This window comes from Neodiprion fabricii, chromosome 7, assembly GCF_021155785.1.
Source record: "Neodiprion fabricii isolate iyNeoFabr1 chromosome 7, iyNeoFabr1.1, whole genome shotgun sequence".
NCBI lineage: Eukaryota > Metazoa > Arthropoda > Insecta > Hymenoptera > Diprionidae > Neodiprion > Neodiprion fabricii.
In genome coordinates, this window is record NC_060245.1 from 11,010,690 (window position 1) to 11,025,603 (window position 14,914).

At 39.5% G+C, this 14,914-nt stretch overlaps 2 protein-coding genes across 2 annotated transcripts in view; both read left to right on the top strand.

Annotated features, from left to right (window-relative positions):
• The window catches only part of LOC124186843 (regulating synaptic membrane exocytosis protein 1), a 1,552,625-nt gene that overhangs the window by 39,590 nt on the left and 1,498,121 nt on the right, over window positions 1-14,914 (top strand). The window lies entirely within an intron of this gene.
• Window positions 156-12,366, top strand: LOC124187019 (glutamic acid-rich protein-like). Its single transcript, XM_046579261.1, has 2 exons — window positions 156-268; window positions 12,075-12,366. Exons 1-2 carry the CDS (start codon window positions 156-158, stop codon window positions 12,364-12,366), a joined length of 405 nt encoding a protein of 134 aa, XP_046435217.1.

Here is a 14,914-nt window from a genome sequence, read left to right on the forward strand (position 1 = left end):
ATAAAATGCTCAAGTTGGACAAAGACACGACCGAACAGTTTATGGGAAAGGTATTCAAGCCTTTGTTAGCACCGTTGCCAGAATTGGTTGACACCTCAAAACAGCAGCAGCAGCATATTAAACATGAAATTAAAACGGAACTACCGGATGTGAAAATGGAAAAAGAAGAAGAACAAGATGAGAAGAGTACCGGGGATGATGATGATGATAAGGAGGATGAGGATATGGCTAAGGGGAATTTTATGGATGCAAATGATAAAACACTAAAGTTTATTGAAATTTCTACTACAAGTACGCCGGTGAAGAAAACAACGGATTTCACGGCGTATTATTCAAAAATGTTCAGCACAAGTAAAAAGAGGGATCTGGATACCACATACGGTGTTCGAAAGTTGACAAACGGTATGATGATTGGTTATACGCCGATCAATTTTTCTGATAATCTCGTCAATGTGGGGGATAAAAGTTATCAGAGACTACCTGGATCACTCGAATTACTGTTCACAAAAACACCCGATGCATGGATTGTAAATGATGTGGATAAGAATAATTATATAAAAATTGTAACGACAACAAATGCGCATCGAAAACGTTACCAAGTCGATGGAAGCCTTCGAGGTGATTTGAAAAGCGCGAAATACGGAAATTTGATTGCACAACACGTTGGCCCGCCAAAAAAATCAGGTCAAGGCTTACCTGACTAGAAGATTGCGCGAAAGGAGGAGCAAGATATTAATTACGTCCACTGGGATGATCCAAATGAAATTGTAGATCGCCTCCAGCTGCTTATGGCGTCACAGGCTGCCGGCAATACCAACCATTCCAACGAAATAGTCTCCATTATTCAAGAGTTGCGCGAGGCCGGAATCGTTTATCAGCGGCGTGTAAACACAATATCATCATTTGCTTAGTGACCGTCCAGTGATGAGCATAGACATATTCGGACGACACTCAGAGCATGGTGGTGGCAAAAAATTCATTCGAGGGCCTCCGGGTGTTGGATTCAAAACCACCAACGACAATCAGTACGATGTAGATAGCAAACCAATGTGTAATATCGCTGATCCGCAGATGGAAAACGATGCCGTTTCCCTGAAGTTCTCAATACCGCTTTACAATCTATGGCTGTGGATATTGTGGATACTTTTCAATCAAATTTTGAGAGTTTCGCGCATAATCACAACGAGGAGTTGAAACAGCTACGCATGAATAACAAAATCATAGAGGACATGTCGAGTCGCATCAATTATATTGGGGAGCAAGCAACACCGACGCCGAGACAGACCAGCAGGAAATTAGTATCGATTGAAAAACCAGAGTGGTTGCACGGCAATTCGAAAAATTAATAGGTGAAGAGTTAGGAACAATGAAGACTGTAATAGCTGCCGAACTTCACAGACAGGCTCAACGCAACTATCCGCGCCGATTCGTAAATGTACGCGGACTGGATGAGACCTGGCAAGCTGATCTCGTCAATATGATCGCATACATCTCGTGCAACAGGGGATACAAATACCTACTAACAATCATTGATATATTTTCCAAGTACGCGTGGGCGGTGCCGATGAAGTCTCAGAGTGGGAAAGATGTCACTGCTGCCATGAAATCTGTACTGATCCAGAGCCGTATACCTACACATCTGCACATTGATCTAGGCAAAGAATTTCACAACAGCGAATTCAAAGCCCTCGTGAAGCATCGCAATATCAACATGTATTCGACCGTTAGCAAGTCAAAGGCGTCGATATGCGAACGTTTTAATCGATCATTGAAAAATAAAATGTGGAAGCGGTTTACTCTCCAAGGATCGTGCGAGTGGATTAATATTTTGGATGATTTGATGAAGTCCCACAACAACACCAAACATCGCACGATTCGGATAAAGCCGGTGGATGTTAGCACGGAGAATGAAAAACAGCTGTATCGTAGCGTGTGCAAGCCTTGGCAAATCAAACGAAGTGATTGGGCACGGAAATTCAGTGTAGGCGATCGAGTTCGAATCAGCAAGTACAAGAATGTATTCGAAAAAGGCTATAGACCCAATTGGTCGACAGAAATATTCACCGGGAGTGAGGTGAAAAATACTAATACACTCACCTACAAACTTACCGATTATCAAGATCATCCCATCGAGGGGGGCTTTTACGAGGAAGAGCTCAACAAAGTGAAATATCCTGACGGCAACCTTGTGGAGGAAGTATACCGCAAAGGGGGGAATCTGTTCTATGTCAAGTGGTTGGGTTTTGATAGTTCGTACAATAGTTGGATGAATAAAACAGACATGTAACATAATTTGTATGTATTTTCCGAATTACAATAAAAGATTTTGAATATACAAATATTTCCACATTTTATCTCCTTTGTACGCACATGTGCCATACTCTGTACTATGAAAATAATAATAATAAGAATGAAAATGATAACAATAATGATGATATGCAATTTTCCGTACAATTATTACACATTTTATTCTTTGGAAAACTTCTTTTTATTTTCTGAAAACTTTTTCTCGTTTTCAGAAAACTTATTTCCATTTTCTAAGAACTGTTTATACGTGTTAATGAAATGGAAGAAAAGTTTTCTGAAAACTTTTTTCCGTTTTCTGAAAACTTTTTTTTATTTTCTAAAAACTTTTTCATTCTCTGAAAAATTCTCTCGTGGTAAACGAATAAATATGAATAATTGCTTGATATATGATTAATCAATAAATAAATAACTGTCAATCATATGAATCGCATTTTGAAACTTCAAATTCATTAAATATCGTATTAATCGTGGAACGTTTTCGCCCGATGGTGGATCGTTCGAGGCGTTGAACATGAAAGATATACATCAATTCTACGTCTACAGTTTCATTCTATAGCTATTGGGGGGCTGGGACAAACCCCCAAGGTACGGCGTCGGTCTGTCCAGGTATCAATTGCCGCTTGTCATACTGCCAACTCAGAGCCCATTTTTTCTGAACGATTGTGCTTACATCGTGTTTTTTGCTGCGTATCAAACACTGTGGAAGAGTCAACTCTTGGTAAGCTATCAGGCAACGCTTATAATTATCAAACGTAATGCTATTTATCGATGAATTTCTTACACCCTTGGCGCGCTCACTCACTTATACGCCAGTGTCATATTTTTTCCCATTCTCACCCACCGTAGTCAATGTATACAGCTTTGCTCGCAGTCCCACAAACTCTGTCATAATTTTACCATTATTTTCATCCTTCATTAGCCCTAGTTGTTTTTTGTTTTTAAGGGGAATGATATCGTAGATATGAGACACATTGAATTGATAAATAAGGCTGTCTGTGTCGGTATAGATCAATTCAGCTTGTTTATTCGAAGAGTTGGTTTTAATATAATCATAGTGGAAATCGTAGTGAAAGATTTTTGACAAATCTAGAATTGATGCCCCGACGTAAATGAGTTTGGCGAAGTGAACTTTGACACGATTCATTTCAATGATAACCATATCAGTGCCAAACACGGTGCAGCTGTAAAAGTTTTCTCGGGCAATAAGCATTCTCGCACTACCTCTTCCCTCCCATTTTGTAACCAATTCCACATCTTTATGATTCCGCACATTCTCCATAGTCTTGCCTAACAGAGCGTTATTCATGAGTTTGTAAAAGTTTTTCTCGAATTCATTACAAGACCGCTTACGCATGTCTGTATTGAGCGTGATGTAAGGCTCGAGCCATGGAGATTGTGCAAACTTCAAAACTCTGTGCACTTTCGTTACTTTTAATCCTAAACTCAAATACTGTTTCAAATTTCTATAGTGCAACATATATTTTGTTTTTGGGTAAAAGGTGGTCGCGAATTTGGCATTTTTACTACCTGGAGGGGTAAAATACTCGGGACAAAGAGGTAAGTCTTTGTGATCCTCGTGGAGTTCTACAGGATAGTCCGAATCTACCTCTAGAAAGCAACCGATCGGCGAGTCGTCCGGATGGTTTGTTATATCGATGTGCTGATACTCCCACTCGAACGAGCTGATTGCTAAATGCACGCTCATAGCTGCACCGTACAGACTATTCACGTCAAAATACGTGAGATACGATTTCACGTTACTGGAATCAAAATCTTCTCTCATGAATCTATTATCGGCCCGAGCGTGTCGATTAAAACATTGTGCTACGCCGCCTCGGATGGCTCTTTCAATAAATAACACTATTTCAGGGTTATCTAAAATTTGCAAATTTACATTAGTATGCTTGAGCATCGCGTCAAAAGCAAGTCCCGGTGCATTGTAGTAGTGCAACAGATCTACATCGTATGTTTTGAAGCAGCTAGCGCATCAATTTTCGAAAATATCGGCAAGCACAAGAACATCGGTCGTCAAATATAAATCTGAATGGCCCCCCAATGACTCTAAATGGAATTTCCCCCGAACAGTTTTTGCGTGCTCGTAATCGGCGTCCCTGATATTTGAATTTGTGAGACGAGAGTAGAAATGCGCCTTTGCAGGTAATCGCGGTTCGTCGAGTTTCCTCTAACAATCAACGTATTTATACGGAAAAACGCCTTTGCGGGTCATTAAATTGAACTGAGTCTGGTTATCATAAAATTTACGTGTTATGCGCTTATCGGTATCGGTCAAATATGTGGAAAGTTCATCGATGCTGCTAGCCATAAATCGAAACGAATAGATGAATCTCAGGTGCATTATTTTTCCATCAACGTGTTCCGTGAAGGATATATATTTTTCCTCATTTATGGGTAGTATTGTGATATCACCGGGAAAAGTTGACGCGAGGGATTTTATTAAAAAGTGCGAATGGTAACCGGTTGAATTGTGAAAATTAATTGGAATTGTGTGCGACTCTATGAAATTCTAATTACACCGATATGAACAGGACCAGGATATTTACCCGTGAAGTGACAGTGATCGTAATACATTTTCTCCTCAGGGGTAAACTTTTTTCACAAATATAACAATTCTTTGCACGCATGTGACTTGGGTAAGAGACTTCATCAGAATTATTTTTTTGATGAGTGACTCTACTTGAATTGATAAATCTTTAAGCTGTTTCATAAACCAGTCTATGCAATCGACACCGCGTTTACCGTGGAACTTCGATAATGTCTCATCGTACGCGCGATGTACATAGTACGCTACACTGTGCGGGACATGCTTTTGATTCTCACAAGTCTTACGAGTTTCAAATTCATCTACAGGTTCGGGGATTGATATACATTCGAGATCGGCGTATACGACAAACGGAACGGTGCCTTTGTTTTGAAAATTGGAAAATGCTCAATCTTTACACTCGGGAAATTCCATGCGTACTTTATTTAGCATAATACAATCTTGTCGATGATTGTCGTGGGCGTGTTTTTCTGTAGAGTGGCACAAACATTTGTCACATAAAAACCTTTTGTGTTCGCGAACGGACAATTGTATGCTCAACAATCGGGAAAGATTTTTAATCCAAGCAAAGTGAAATCTCGGTGCAAACTCACCAGTCGTATCGTCTTCCGGATCACTCTCAACCATTGGAAGATGAATCGTGTCAATGTTCGCGGTACTCAAATGATGGCTCAAATAAATTGGTACGATGACGCTTTTATTAGATTTTGCACGATGCGAAAAAGTGAAAAAGTTTGAGATTCTATCCCATATACTTAGATTCGCAAATTATTCAATCTCTCAAGCTTTTTCACATCATGTAGAGTAGCAGGGAATTTGATACCTATACAGTCCTACTCGGAAATATAGCGATGATAGTTGAGAGTCCTGTCAGCGTGGGTGTTAACCGGGTGAAGGGCTGCTGTGACGGACCAGAGAAGGCATCTTTCGTCCTCGTTCCTCACGTTGATCACAGCCTCTGTATGTCAATTGTCTTGGGGCAGCTCGATAAATGTTGAAGCTCTGGCGGCGAGAGGCTGGTAGCGGTTGATATTTACAGCGATGTTGAGGATCTCAATTATGCTCCAACCGGAATCGCATTGTTCGAAATCTTCCACCTTCGATAGCAGATCACCCCGTGCACGTATAAGCCAGCCATTTATATCGCTCGATGGGAGAAGAATCGCCACGTTGGATATGTTGAAGCTCTCAACTTCGGCGGAGATCTGTATGAGGTAAACTTTCACTTTTCCCTCCTCACACAGTACCAGCTCCAAGTTCTCGGTGACGACGCGCTGCACATCGTCCAGTAAGGCGTCCAAATTTGCATGACGGAGATTTGTGACAACCCCCGTTTTGATTTGGCTGGTAAAAGCACTATCCACATCGTCCCACTGTCCACTCGCAGGAGTATTCATAATTCAACGTGTCACTACTACACACTGCTGCAACTGCCTGATCTCCGTCACCCAAGATTGAAGAAGTGTGAACGTATATTGGATCCGTATTTTCGCACCAAAGGTTGCTCCTCGTTGCATGGAAATATCGCGCAGAACTTGGATATTCGCAATTCCAATATCAGTCCAATGATTGACGACAGCGTCATTTTCTTCTCCGGGAGGTTGCTCTTTCAGCAAATTGTACGTCCCCTCCATCTGCTCTGCAAGTTCCATATACGCTTCCACGGACATGCCTTTGACGTTGATTTAAGCTGAAGTTTGTATAACTTTTGACTTGCACGTATCGTGTAAGCCTGATGGGTCTGCATAGGATGCGTTGAGCTTATATATAAGCCGATCGATCGCAAGAATTTGAGTGTGATGGTGGGGGGTCCAAGCTTCGTACCACCCCCGCCATCAACGAATCAAAAATTTTGATGGTATACAGGTCTGAGCCTGCACACCCCAACCCCAATCAGTGCCGGACATGCGATGGGAAAAATTGATCGACGAAAAGCAGGTAGCGAGCAGTGTTTGACGTGAAAAAAAAATTTCGTCTCGCCCGCTCTTGACTGGCTGGTATATGCACAAACAGTTTTTGGGTTTCACAACTCTTTATAGTGAAAATGTCCGAGTCTGCACACCCCCAATCATATTAGCGTGGGGTATGCAACGAGAGAAAAATCGGCCAACAAAAAGCTGATAGTACGCAGTGTTTGGCGTGAGAAAAATCTTGTCTTGCCAACTCTTGACCAGGTGGTACGTGCACATGCAGTTTTTCGGTTTTATGAGTCGTTAATCAGCGTGGGACATGTGGTGGGAAAAATCAGTCAGCGAAAAGCAGGTAGCGAACAGTGTTTGGCGTAAGAAAAATCTTGTCTTGCGTGCTCTTGACTGGCTGGTATGTGCACATACAGTTTTGGGTTTTACGACTCTTTAACCCTTCAGGACATAGGTTATGAGATTTTCTCTCATGCTCAACGTAGATCTCAAATATCTTTTAAAATTCAAATGGAAAGACTACTTGAAAATTTTTGTATCTTCCTATAATTTAGTTTTCTAGATACACATTCACTAAAAACTGTTTTTTTTTTTAAATCAAAATTGCGAAAAAAAATAATTTTTTGGAGAACATGAGATTTTTTCTCATGGCCAGAGTATTAAAGGGTGAGAGATTTTAGCTTTCGTTTCTTTTCGGCCTAGTTCGGGTCGTTCCATAGTATGCGTCCGCCATACTTCTTTACATGATACATATACCTAAAGAATAATTGTGCAATGTTGTGCTGTGCTATCTGCTTTTAAAAATGTAAAATTTATAAATCAATTGTTGATATTCATTAAATGAATATTATTAAAAGGTGTTAAATAAACGTAAGTCAATATTTTTGTTTGATATATAACCCTGACAAATACATTTTATTAGTACTCAGATCTAAGTTATTTTGCATTGTGAATATTTAAGGTTATTCATTTATATTATTTTTTTCCAGTCAAAAATTGTAAATGATGAATAGAAGAACAAGAAAAGACCAAGCAGAGTGGTTACAATGCGAACGAGAAGTAGATTCTACTGATAATGGGTACGATTCAAACAGCGAGGATGATAATGAAGCGTTCAACGATTCTGAAGAGCAACTTAGTGAATCAGAATATTCTGATAGCGACGTTGATAAATCTTATGATGATTCCGATGTTCACAATAACAACAACAATAATAATGATAATAATAATAATAATAGTGGTAGTGATAATAATGACAGTGATGAAGATGAAGAAGATGGAGAAAAGCTATTAGGAAAAGACAAAGTAACTCAGTGGTCTACAAAACCTCCAAATAAAAAAAAAAAAAACTCCTCAACACAACATTGTACTTCGTCTGCCCAATCTAAAGAAAAGTGCGCAGTCAACTACAACTCCATTAGATTGTTGGAAATTATTTTTCCCGGAACACTGTGTGGAAGAAATAGTTAAGGGATCGTCTCAGTGTGAAATTTTCAAAAAATTGTTTTTTTGTTTTTTGCATTATCGTATAGTATACACTGTTCTAAACATTCTTTCAAATTTTTAAATCGAAATTCAAATTATTACGGTCGCTACAGCGTTTCTTGTATAAAGGGAACGGGTTTTCTACCTGCGCGAGTACTAAGGTGCTTAGGTTCTATAACCTTGCAGAATAAAATGTCCAAGCATTTCAGTTCGTTTTTGACATCCACCACGGATAGACGTACGAGAGAAACCCCCAAGAAAAAAATCAAGACCTGGCATCGCCGATTGATCGTAAGTGAACGATTTATATAAACTTTTCCAACTTCAATCTTTAAACGCGTTTTTCTCAGAATGGTGTTTTTCAAAACGGTTTCCACTCTCAAAGGAAGAGTTTTAAAGATATCTAGTTCCAATTTCGGGAGAACATTTTAAACGTCATTCTTTATCGCGCTATGGAAGCTTTTTTTTTTTTTTGAAAACTTCCTATTTTTTTTACGAAAAACTGTCGAAAAAAAGGGCCACATTCGACACTTTTTGTTCAAACCGCCGCCATTTTGTCAAATTTGAAAAAAGAAAAAAAACCGTCCATAGCGCGATAGCGACTTTCCTACAGATCAATAATCTTTTCGAAATTTTTTTTTCAGATCAAAATTGCGGCCGTCATCGTGGAAACCGTGCAGCACCTTTTTTTTTCACGTGAAATTACAACAATTTATACAACAATGATGCACTCAATAAATAAACTTTAAAAAAATCATTTTGTATTCTTCATAAACCTATTTATTTATGAAAAAAAAACCGGACCGATTAGTTTATTTGAACATTAAAAAAAAAATTCGCGAAAATCAGTGATTTTTCGGAGGGTCACACTGAGACGATCCCTTAAGTTTACAAATATGTATTCAGAAAAAAAAAGGCCTAACTATCAAGACACTTCATCAGTACACCCGACTACTATTGAAGAAATGCATGCCTTCATTGGATTACTTTATGTTCTTGGATTGTACAAAGCATCACATTTAAATCTGAGAGAATTTTGGACTCTAGATGGTACTGCTCCGGATTGTATCAGAGCTGTTATGAGCTTGAATCGTTTCCGTGCACTCATGGCTGCTATTAGATTTGATAATCGTAATGATCGAGAAGAGAGAAAAAAAACGGATAATCTTACTGCTGTTCATGAGCTTACGTCGGGATTCATTCAAAGATGTGCAGAAAATTATTCAGTTGGCGCATATACAACGATTGATGAGATGCTTGAGGGCTTTAGAGGAAAGTGTAAGTTCAGACAGTACATCCCTAGTAAGCCTTCAAGGTATGGGATCAAAATCTATTCCTTAGTAGACTCTAAGTCGTTTTATACGGTGAATATGGAGATATACTGCGGCAAGCAGCCACCAGGCCCTTATGACCAACCAAACTCATCATTTTATTTGGTAAAGAGATTAATAACACCTATATCTGAGACTGGTAGACACGTAACGTGTGATAACTTCTTCACGTCTATTCAATTGGCTGAAGATCTCTTAAAAAATCATAAAACAACGTTTGTTGGAACTATTCGAAAAAACAAACGAGAGCTTCCACCTGAAATTGTAGATGTGAAAAAGAGAAATCTTTGTAGTAGTATGTTTTTATTCAAAACTAATTGTACGCTTGTCTCGTATGTCCCAAAAAAAAATGAAAATGTACTGTTGTTATCAACGCTTCATCATAACTCTGAATTTGATAAAGATTCTGGTTTCAAACTAAAGCCTGAGATATTAACTCTTGACAATATGACCAAAGGAGGTGTTGACGTTGTCGACGAGTTAAAAGCCAACTATTCTGTAGCACGCGAAACGGACAGGTGGCCTATGGTAATTTTTTTTTCTTTCTTAAACATTGCTGCGGTAAATGCTCAAATTATTTGGTCGCAGAATACACAAGAGAAAATGGAACGTAGAAAATTTTTAAGACAATTGAGCGTACAGCTGATTCAACCACATCTAGTTACTCGAAGCAAAGTACCAAATCTCTCAGCTGATCTAAGAAACACGATACATAAAGTGGGCAACATACAGGTTCAAACAGTTGAAACTAACTCAACAAGGCAGGTCTGTCGATTTTGTCCACGTCAAAAAAATAGTTATTTAAAAAAATCTTGCTCTGTTTGTGGGTTGACTATTTGCCTCAAACATACTACTCTTCTCTGTCCACAATGTCCCTGACTTTTGATGATGGTGACTTATTAGTGTTGATAAGAACTATATGACATACATTATCTATTTGTTTCAAAAATTTCACAAATGTGTTACCTATTTTTATAATTCCCACCTAGTGTTTATTATTATACTTTTATGACTAGTCTATGTAAACGTAATTTTAATGTAATAATTGCTAGTCTACTACCAAATTATTAATTTATTTAATAATTATAATTAATTTTAGCAATTTGTAAGTCTTACAAAGACATTATGTACTAAGATTTAATTTTTGTGCAATTTATTACTTAAGAAGACTGTTAATCTTGAAAAATAAAATAACTACTACTATTAATTTCAAGTAACACAATAAAATGATAATTATTAATAATATTTGTTTCCATTATTTTTTTTTTAATTGATATTACTTTGATAATGAATTTGAGCAATTATTTTACCTTAAAAAACATTGAAAATTATAAATAAATGATATTTTCTTGAGAAAGCTGTATTTAAAATATACTGAGCGCATGCGTAGAAGCCATGAGATTTTTTCTCATGGCCAGAGTAAATAATGGCAGTCAAAACACCCATGTCCTGAAGGGTTAAAGCGAACAAGTCCAAGCCTGCACACCCCGAACCATATTAGCGTGGGATATGCAACGAGAAAAAAATCGGCCAACGAAAAGCTGGTAGTACGCAGTGTTTGGCGTGAGAAAAATCTTGTCTTGCCAACTCTTGATCGGATGGTATGTGCACATGCAGTTTTTGAGTTTTATGACTCGTTAATCAGCGTGGGGCTTGTGATGGGAAAAATCGGTCAACTAAAAGCAAATAGCGAGCAGTGTTTGGCGCGATAATGTGCACATACAGTTTTTGAGTTTTATGAGTCGTTAATCAGCGTGTCATGGGAAAAATCAATGAACGAAAAGCAGGTGACCTCTTGAGAAAATTTTCTCCTAACCTATACTGCCCCCGCGTCACTTTTTTGTCTGTATGTCACGTGGTGCATGCTCTACAAATGATTGGCCGGCTGGTTTTTGCTCGGTGAAGGGTGGGTGCGACTCCTTTAGTATAAATTTTAACAGAGGTTTGAAACTTCTCCAGTAATTTTGAAAATCCTTCGTGTGAAAACAAGCGTTTTTGATGAAGTGAGTTATGAAAAAGAAGAAAAAAAAAACGGTGTTCATTTGGAAAATCTTCAGACTTCAACGAGTTTATGTTTTTTGTGAGTACTTTATAGAATACACATATAGTATAGGTATATGGCGCCGAGCCAATCCTCTTACGATACTGTAAACGTTAATTTGAATTCCGTAATGATTATCGCATTTGATTAGTATGTTAACAAAGTTTTTCGATTTGTTTCAACTTTTCTGTATTCCCTATCATCGTAACCATGAAAATTCTGGAAAAATTTTAGAATCGTATCAAAAAAAAAAAAATTATTGGATGGAGAAGAGGACCATCAGACTCCCCACCCAATTCACTACCACGATCGCCAACTTATAAGCGGGTGTGCAGAGAGGTGGCTTACGATGAGGAGGAGGATGATGATGAAATGATCGACAGTGATGCCGATACGTAGATTACCGACACCGAACCATGTATTGACAACAGTGCTGGTGATGATGATCGCGAGTTTCAGCAAAATTTGGCTGGCGAGCATCATCATCTAGAATCATCACCATCACCGACTAATGTGGAGAATGAGGAGGAGGGGAATGACGACGATGTTGATGAGGAGCGGGTGGAGTTTGCTGATGATTTCGACGGTTGCGAAGATGTACACGTCAGATTCAGATTGCTTCTTGATGAGGTTGATCAAATCCATCAAATGCTGGGAGACATCGCTAGAGCTGACGATGATGGCTATTATTCGGACGAGGATTGGTGTGTAGCACCACATTAAAATAAAATTTTAGTATCTTCCATACTGTCATCGTATCCGTCATTTTGAATATGTGAAAACATTTTTGGGTTGGAGATTTATCATATATATAAATGGTGAGTGCAGCAGCATCAACTTTTCATTTTGGTTTGCTCTTTTTACAGATTTTTCATCACGAATCAATTTCGAAAAAATTGCATCTGATTCCTATCACGAGTACCTGATTGGGGTGAGGATGAGGAGGCTGAGGCAGAGATAATTATGGGCTTTTCCGAAGCAACACGCTAGTTCTCGTCGGAGGAGTTTCGGGAACTCGTTGAGGACGCGCGAGCTGCTCGAGTGAGGCCAAACGGCCAACATCATATAAATTACGGGGATATATGTAAAGAAATAATTATTGAAAAATGGGCGAATGAAACTATCGTAATAATTATAGATGCCGAAAATAGCGATGATGATGATAATGACGATGATGATGATGTTGATGTTAGCGAACAGGATAACGATAATGATTTTATGGATTATTTTGAGAAATAAACCACGCCAAATCTAGTATTATTGTGGTCAATATTGTCCATATTATCTAGACACACGATTGCAACCTAGTCAGTCTTTAATTAGAGGATTCGGTCCATCCCCGATATCGCCATCGGGTTCTGGTGTGTAATGTATGCTACATCTGCGGAAACTTGCGATGACGTAGTCCATTTTCATATTCTCTGGTAGTTCATCCCACGCATCATTGATGGAGTTTGATGCGAATGGGTGAATGAACTGTTTTGGTGAACAAGCTATATCCTCGGACATCATTACCTTGAAACCGTCCAATTCTTTGTACAGACGGAAGGATTTCTCGAGGGAGCTGGTACACTCCTTCGAATATCAACTCCTTAGTCGCTGCACATTTTCAAGGCGCAGTTGTATGCCGGGATTTATCCAGAGTTGTCATTATACCAAACTGAGCCTGGCACTGCTGCTTGCTGGAAGTTATTCACTGGAGAGTATCCATGCTTCAAGTCATGCCACGGTGCCGCTTCCATATACCGCAATTTTTCCATTGCAGGGGGTATGATATGCAAATCTTCCATAATAATAACCCTCGTTGTAGCATCGACGATCTCCGTCAGCCATGCTTTCTTCTCCGCCCCTTTGACGTATACGTGACACGTATTTCCAACCATTTTTCTTACATTCTTCGTCACATCCTCGTAAGATTTGTTGCCCGCATTCTATGATATTCCGTGGTGATTGTGTGTCAACCATACATTGGTCGCTCTACATTCATGTGGTGAGCTTGCCAAATAATAGGGCCGCTTGAAAATGATGTAATCCAGACCCGACCCGTTTACATTCATGACTGCGACTTCCTTGGGTACAAACTTCATGTTATGACCAATAAAACATTGCACGTCTAGGATCATCGCGATGTCGAAGAGTGGGAATGTTGCGCTCGAATATACTGACGGATGGTATGTGGAAGACTGACTATTCCATCTCCAGCACACCCGCTTTTATCCCCTGGTGGATGAATTTTGTGGAAGTACAGGGGGATTGCATAGTTTATTTATGGCAGATAACTTCATGTGAATTCAAACTTGTTGAATTCTCCACCAAGGTATTTCATTTGCAGACGATTTCCCTGGCCATGTTACACATTTCAGTCAGCTGACTGGAATCTTCTTGTAGAACTCTTACGATTCTCGCCGGTAAGAAGACGTTGTATTCTCCATCGATCCTTGCCAGAACACGTACCCCGAATTTTGTTTTGACCAGTCGTAACCCGATGAAGTCATATACTTCCCCAATTTCGAGTTCCGACATCTTCTTGGTTGGCCGATTCTCCAGGCGGCTGACGTGGTTAACTTTTGCTAGATCCATCGCGTTTCGAGGTTATTTCACAAGCGAGAACAGTTCACAATGAGAATACGATGAGAACAGAGTGACGATTACGATAGGTGTACGCTTTATATACCACCCGCCCCCACTACAATTTTCCATTGGACAAGTCTCGACAGGCATATTGTGCGAAGAATTTTTATGGGACCACCCCCTTTGCCCCAGATTGATTTCAGTACATCTCCACCAGCAAAGTTCATTGTCGGCACCATCTCAAAGAGCAACTTCCCGGAATTTTTTTAATACATGTAGCGGGTTTTTACCCTATCCGATTTATGTGCGGCTTTCCGGCGCCATACAAGTCTCGACAGGAATTATTTTGTGTGTGTGTGTGTGTGTGTGTGTGTGTGTGTGTGTGTGTGTGTGTGTGTGTGTGTGTGTGTGTGTGTGTGTGTGTGTGTGTGTGTGTGTCAAATCCTATGAAAATGATCAACGTAGGGGGGGGGGGGTAGCGTCGCGGATTGAGGGGGGGGGGGGCGGGGCCAGGGTGGAGCGCGCCATTGTGTGGGTCCAGAACTGTCATATGTACAGTACTAGTATACAATAAATAGACAAAATTTCTGTTGAAATACGCACAATTTTGTATGCTACATCGAACTCAACTGTGGTGTGTGTGCGTGTGGGTGTGAGAAGGGTGCACGCGCAACGCGGAAGGTATGAAAGATTAAGAAAC

Excerpts from the sequence above, each read along its gene's own strand:
- LOC124187019 (XM_046579261.1), top strand. The coding sequence starts at position 156 with ATGGAAAAAGAAGAAGAACAAGATGAGAAGAGTACCGGGGATGATGAT. Across the intron at positions 269-12,074 it reads GCAAATGATAAAACACTAAA|TGCTGGTGATGATGATCGCG; the intron begins GTTTATTGAAAT and ends TATTGACAACAG.